General features: G+C 39.2%; 1 protein-coding gene across 1 annotated transcript in view; it reads left to right on the forward strand.

Annotated features, from left to right (window-relative positions):
* The window catches only part of LOC110451375, a 65,425-nt gene that overhangs the window by 47,071 nt on the left and 11,213 nt on the right, over positions 1-7,141 (forward strand). Inside the window, exons 38-42 of the mRNA XM_021499348.1 lie at positions 149-1,827; positions 2,132-2,242; positions 4,245-4,408; positions 4,824-5,064; positions 6,712-6,798. Coding sequence (XP_021355023.1) covers positions 149-1,827; positions 2,132-2,242; positions 4,245-4,408; positions 4,824-5,064; positions 6,712-6,798 — 2,282 coding nt within the window. The remainder of the gene's footprint in view (positions 1-148; positions 1,828-2,131; positions 2,243-4,244; positions 4,409-4,823; positions 5,065-6,711; positions 6,799-7,141) is intronic.

Consider the following 7,141-nt stretch of genomic DNA (forward strand, 5'->3'; position numbering starts at 1 on the left):
CCCAATTTCAATGTCAAAGGGGTCAGATGTTTAAAACAATCTGTAAAACAATTCCTTCTAAATAACCAAAAGGCCCCAGGGTGGTGTTATTTGGGCTTATACTTGACTGTATATTACTTTAATTTGTTCCAATATAATTTGGTTTCAGATCCAAGTGAGTTATCACTGTCCAAAGGGCTGAGAGAGAGAATGGCTCAGGAACTAGAGGGAGACCTTGTGTCAAAATACGAACAAGGACAGTCTGTAGTAGGCATGGAAACAGAATCCAAACCTAGAAAGGATCAGAAATCTGTGAGCAGTCTGTCAGATGATGATGATGAATTGGGTGAAAGTTTGGATGATTCCTACCTGTCTGGTTCTTCAGACTCTATCCCAGATTCCCTTGGTTCCCCCAGCAGATCAGCTGCTGATTCCTTGTCAAAATCTGGCGATTCTTTATCAAAATCGGGTGGATTTCTGGCCCAGTTTAACCAGTTTTTGTCAAAAAAGATTATTCCTGATGACATCATCTCAGAAAGTTCGCCAGAGAAGAGTCTAAGTTCACCCTTGAAAGCTTCAAGATCACAGTCACCCTCCTCCCAAATCTTTATGTCAGACGCAGATACAGGACTAAAAGTTCACTCACAGCAGGACACCATTAGTTCTGTAGGTATGAAGGAGGACTTGACATCTGTCTCTTCTAACCTCAGTCCAAAGAATTCAACACATTCTGATTCAGCCAATCAGAATCAGGATAGCATTGATGTCAAGGAGAAAAAGATTGAAACAGTGTTGTCCAATCAGAATCCAGATGACAAGAAAGAGCCTTTGTCAATGGATGAGAAGTCTGAAGATGTTAACCAACCTGTGAAAAGTGGAGCGGATTGCCAACCAAACATCTGTAATAGGGAAAGTAATATGGATGTCGATGACATTAAAGATGTGGATAGGAGAAAAAAGGACGAAAATACAACCACCTTTGAAAAAGATGAAGAATTCACTTCTAATGATGAAGCAGGAAATTTTGCACAAAATCTGCAGAAAAATATTATTGGCAATAAAACAGAGTCTACAACCAACCAGGAACAAAGAGTGGGCGTTAAGAAAATGGAAGCTCCTGAAATAGAATCTACAACCAACCAGGAACAAAAAGCGGATGATGAGAAAATTACCGTTATTGAAGAAGAATCTACAACCAACAAGGAACTTAAAGCAGATGATGAAAAAATGGATGAAGCTAAAATAGATTCTATAACCTGCCAAGGACAAAGGGCAGATGATGTGGAAATGGAAGTTGATAAGGTAGATTTGACAACTAGCAAAGAACAAAAGTTAGACAATGTGAAAATTGTTGTCATTGATATGGCATCTACAGTTGGAACAGGTGAAAGAGCGGATGATGAGAAAATGGATGTGGATAACAAGGATGAAAATCAGACGCCAGTGACTGAAGTTGTCAAGTCAGACAGTCCAAACTCTGGTACTAAGGAGGGTGGGACGTTGGTGAAGGAGTCCGAAATTAAACATAAGGGCAGTGAAGGAATCGTCCCAGATGATCTGAAAGATAAAAACACAAAGGAAAGGGAAAGTAGCAAAGAGAAAGTAGACAATGTGAAAGTAGTTCCAACTGGAGTGGAGAAAAAAGGAGTTAAGAAAGACAAAAAGAGCACCGAAAGCACGAAAAGCAAAGGAGCCCCTGTCAGTGATAAGCCAGGGAGTGCCAAGTTTCACAAACAGCTGATAGAGCAGTGTATGGCAGCTCTGTGTCTGTGTCTGTCACGCTTTCCCACTCACTACAAGTCTCTGTACAGACTGGCCTACACCTACATCTACTCTCCCTACCACAAGGTAAGTCTTACTTACCGAGTGACTATTTTACCACAAGGTAAGTCTTACTTACTGAGTGACTATTTCACCACAAGGTAAGTCTTGCTAGCTGAGTGACTATTTTTACCAAAGTAAATCTTACATACATACTGACGAGGTTACTGTCTTGCATAGAGACAGTTCTACAAAATAATGGATTGGTTTGTGAAAGGTTGTACAGCATATTCGAATTAGCCAACCTCATATAAAATGTCTACCTCTAGACATCTTTCTACAATAACTACCTGTAACAACAAACAACTTGTGTTAATGTTTATGCCTTCAGAATTTGCAATATGCCCATGACCTGTTGCTTGGCAACCCTGACTGGAAGATGATGGCACACATGCCTGCCCAGGGACTGTTTGTGGACAGGAAACCCAGCAACTTCTTCCAGGTACATATCACAACCATCTCAAATCCTTGAGAATAATTATACCCCCGTAACGAAGTTAGGGGGGGGTATACTGGAATCACCCTGTCTGGATGTCTGTCGTCCGCAGTAACTTTTCCGGAAAACTCCTCCTTAATTAACAGGTGGATTTCATTGAAACTTTGCATGAATGATCAGTATTTTATGTAGTTGTGCACCGGCATTTTGATTTGGGATTTGACCCTTTTTGATGGAGTTATGCCCCTTTTTGCGAAATACTTGTCCGCGCGCGCAACTCCTCCTTAACGAACAGGTGGATTTCATTGCAATTTTGCATGAATGATCCGTATATTATAAAGTTGTGCACCGGCATTTTAATTTGGGATTTTGACCCTTTTTGATGGAGTTATGCCCCTTTTTGCGAAATACTTGTCCGCGCGCGCAACTCCTCCTTAACGAACAGGTGGATTTCATTGAAACTTTGCATGAAGGATCAGTATCTTATGTAGTTGTGCACCGGCATTTTAATTTGGGATTTCGACCCTTTTGGATGGAGTTATGCCCCTTTTTGCGAAATACTTGTCCGCATAACTCCTCCTTAACGAACAGTTGGATTTCATTGAAACTTTGCATGATTGAACAGTATTTTATGTAGTTGTGCACCGGCATTTTTATTTGGGATTTGGACCCTTTTTGATGGAGTTATGCCCCTTTGTGTGAAATAATTGTCCGCGCAACTCCTCCTTAACTAACAGGTGGATTTCATTGAAACTTTGCATGAATGATCAGTATCTTATGTAGTTGTAATTTGGGATTTCGACCCTTTTTGTTGCAGTTATGCTCCTTTGTGCGATTTTTTTTTTTTTTTTAAATGGTGATTAACTCATTACTGGTGCCAGTGGTGGGAGACTTTATTGCTTTGCATTAGTAAGCTTTAGCTTACAGTTCTGGTTTATATAGGCGCGGCGGTATTAGTTAGCCTTTAGCTTACAGTTCTGGGTTATATAGGAGCGGGGGTATTATTTAGCCTTTGGCTTACAGTTATTGTTTATATAGGAGCGGGGGGATTAGTTAGCCTTTGGCTTACAGTGCTGGTTTATATAGGAGCGGGGGTATTAGTTAGCCTTTGGCTTACAGTTCTAGTTGTATTTGTCCATGTACATATGTATGTCAATCCCCTTGGACTTACATACAGGTACAGGTACCCTGTTATCGCCTACCCTTGGGATGTAATGGGAAGTTCTTGTTTGTATTGTGAGCAGTGGTACAAGAACTAGTGACGTTGTGATCCAACCGAAAAAAAAATAAAAAAATCTCAAACTCCATGTTTTTGATATCCTCTTCAATGTAGTTGATTGATTTAATGAGGGGCTCAACATGCTTTGTTTTAGTGATAACTAACCCAAGGACAAAACTCTGTAACTGATTCTTCTTCAGTGTTTGTGTTCCAACCATTTTCTATTTTCCTTATCAAATTATGTGTAAACATCATGATGTGTATCAGGGATGAGCAGGAAGAAAATGAAGTGTTTACTTTAACAAATGTGTTTAATTTCACTGTCAAGTTCCTATGTGTGAGTCATACAGACTATTAAGTATGCATTCTACTTCCTGTGTGTGAGTCATACAGACTATTAAGTATGCATTCTACTTCCTGTGTGTGAGTCATACAGACTATTAAGTATGCATTCTACTTCCTATGCATTAACTTGAGAACGTGTTTGGCATACGAGGGCAGAGTACTAGTCCTACAAGTGTATTGGCGAGCATAGCATTAGTAAAATATGAAAATGCCTAACAGAAATCTACCAGCTGAACATAATAAAAAAAGGCACACACAAAAGAATTACATGTACTGTTATTTTTTATAAACAACGGTAAGAATTATAACAAGCTTTGAAAACCTGACTTTATTATTTTCTGTATTTTCCAACTACCCCTTGTAATCGTGAGAGCATGCATTGGTGTCATCTCCCAGTTATTTCATGTTGTTACATAGTATTTACTGAAATATTGTGTTGGTCAGGGTGTGTGGAAAATTCCAGTTGATGAGATTGACCGTTCCGGCGGCTTCCCGTCACATCTGACCCGGTCAGTCAAACTTCTCCTCAAAGTTCTCAAAGAGCAGAAGGACGTCCCCAAACTACACAGTATCTTTATCCAGCTCAGTAGGGACCCTGATTCTGGAAAGTAAGTCACTACTGCAAATAGGATTAGTACAGTTGATATGGGTTGGAATTCTGTTTGGATCATGTACTGTAAAGACCTGTGTGAGCAGACCTAGGATATTGTACATTGTATAAGGGTTTTATTTTAAAAATTTACACATTTTAAAGGTTCTATGGTGCACAAATTTAATTTCATTTAGTAAATTTCAATGTCGCCAAGTGTGAATTAGGATTTCATCATTAATGACATCTTGACAAGTTCTTTATTGATGACATATTATACAAACATGCTGCTAATAATGTTAGACAATGGAAGTTCATTTGAGATGGCAAGTATTTTAAAAATAGATACAATAATGCTTTTTCATCTCAAAAGTATATTTAAGTTTCATTGATGAAGGGTGTAACTAGTATCTGTGTGCTGTTCTGTTACACAGGAAGTACATGCGTGATGCCGAGAGGGTCAAGTTTGCACGTCTGGCTCACCAGTACTGCCTTGATGCCATCAAAGGACGCATGTCTGAGCTCCGACGCTCTAATAACCACGCCAAGGCTGTTAAATGTCTAATGGAAGTGTACAAGGTGTACAACTACATATCCTTTAAGATGGATATCAGTCAAACCATCGAGGCTAATGAACTCCTGGAGGACACCTACAGGGCTGTCATGGGTAAAAAGGTAGGCTTTATACTACATCAACAGCTGACAATAGAGAGTAGAAGGACACCTACAGGGCTGTCATGGGTAAAAAGGCAGGCTTCATATTACATCAACAGCTGATAATAGAGAGTAGAAGGACGCCTACAGGGCTGTCATGGGTAAAAAGGTAGTCTTTATATTACATCAACAGCTGAGAATACAGAGTAGGCGGACACCTACAGGGCCGTCATGGGTAAAAAGTTAGGCTTCATATTACATCAACAGCTGATAATACAGAGTAGAAGGACACCTACAGGGCTGTCATGGGTAAAAAGGTTGGCTTCATATTACATCAACAGCTGATAATAGAGAGTAGAAGGACCCCTACAAGGCTGTCATGGGTAAAAAGGTAGGCTTTATACTACATCAACAGCTGATAATAGAGAGTAGAAGGACGCCTACAGGGCTGTCATGGGTAAAAAGGTAGTCTTTATATTACATCAACAGCTGAGAATACAGAGTAGACGGACCCCTACAGGGCCGTCATGGGTAAAAAGGTAGGCTTCATATTACATCAACAGCTGATAATAGAGAGTAGAAGGACGCCTACAGGGCTGTCATGGGTAAAAAGGTAGTCTTTATATTACATCAACAGCTGATAATACAGAGTAGACGGACACCTACAGGGCTGTGATGGGTAAAAAGGTAGGCTTCATATTACATCAGCAGCTGATAATACAGAGTAGAAGGACACCTACAGGGCTGTCATGGGTAAAAAGGTAGGCTTTATATTACATCAACATACTACAGGATGTTGCGTCATAGAGAGGTACCATACTACAGGAGGTGGCATCATAGAGAGGCACCATACTACAGGAGATTGCATCATAGAGAGGCACCATGCTACAGGAGGTGGCATCATAGAGAGGCACCATACTACAGGAGGTGGCATCATAGATAGGCACCATACTACACGAGGTGGCATTATAGAGAGGTACCATACTACAGGAGGTGGCATTATAGAGAGGCACCATACTACATGAGGTGGCATCATAGAGAGGCACCATACTACAGGAGGTGGCATCATAGAGAGGCATCACTTTGGGGCAACATTGAAGAGAGCAGCAATAGTTATTTGTATTTTGTTTAAATTGTAATGTAGCAATTAAGGTTATTGCTTATCATTAATCATTATGTAGTTATAATGACATCTAAATTATTTAAGTTAAAAAGTCGAGAATACATAGTGATATCGTCAACATGTATATGACTACATATAACTTACTACTGGCTTCTGTGTTGTACATTTAAATGTTCTTAGGACAGTTCCAGGCCAGGACCAAACAATTTGTCATAAGCCATAAAATTCAGTAATTAGTGTTGGAAAGTGTATTTGGCAAAAATAATATAATTGTGAAGATTACTTTGTGTGGTAATTTTGACTTTTTTTTAATTGAATTTAATTGAAAAAGAATGGACGCAGGCTGAAAGCCTCTAAGTCCATATCACAAAACATAGAATAAAAATATTATATTGTCACTGGTTAACATATATAAACTTTCCCAAAAGAGTTATTTTAAAAGTCATTATCAGTAATTATTGTAAATAGTGTCCTTCAGATGGTTATCAAACAAATTCTCAAAGTCTTTGTGTGTTAACTTTGACCTTTTGTGATAATCTTGCTAGGTGTTGGAGGATGAGGAAGTTTTGGAACAGGCCATACGCTTTTGTCAGGAGGAGGTGCAACGTCACAAAGCAAGACAAAACCAACCTGTGAGTGTTTCATGTCCACAGTCAGCACTTAATGTATCAGGTCATCAGCCATTAATATGATAACCTACTAACTATAACTAGTGTTACATGTCCACAGTCAGCACTTAATGTATCAGGTCATCAGCCATTAATACAATAACCTATTAACTATAACTAGTGTTACATGTCCACAGTCAGCACTTAATGTATCAGGTCATCAGCCATTAATACAATAACCTATTAACTATAACTAGTGTTACATGTCCACAGTCAGCACTTAATGTATCAGGTCATCAGCCATTAATACAAAAACCTATTAACTATAACTAGTGTTACATGTCCACAGTCAGCACTTAATGTATCA

The sequence above is a fragment of the Mizuhopecten yessoensis genome, unplaced genomic scaffold (assembly GCF_002113885.1).
Source record: "Mizuhopecten yessoensis strain PY_sf001 unplaced genomic scaffold, ASM211388v2 scaffold5971, whole genome shotgun sequence".
Lineage (NCBI taxonomy): Eukaryota > Metazoa > Mollusca > Bivalvia > Pectinida > Pectinidae > Mizuhopecten > Mizuhopecten yessoensis.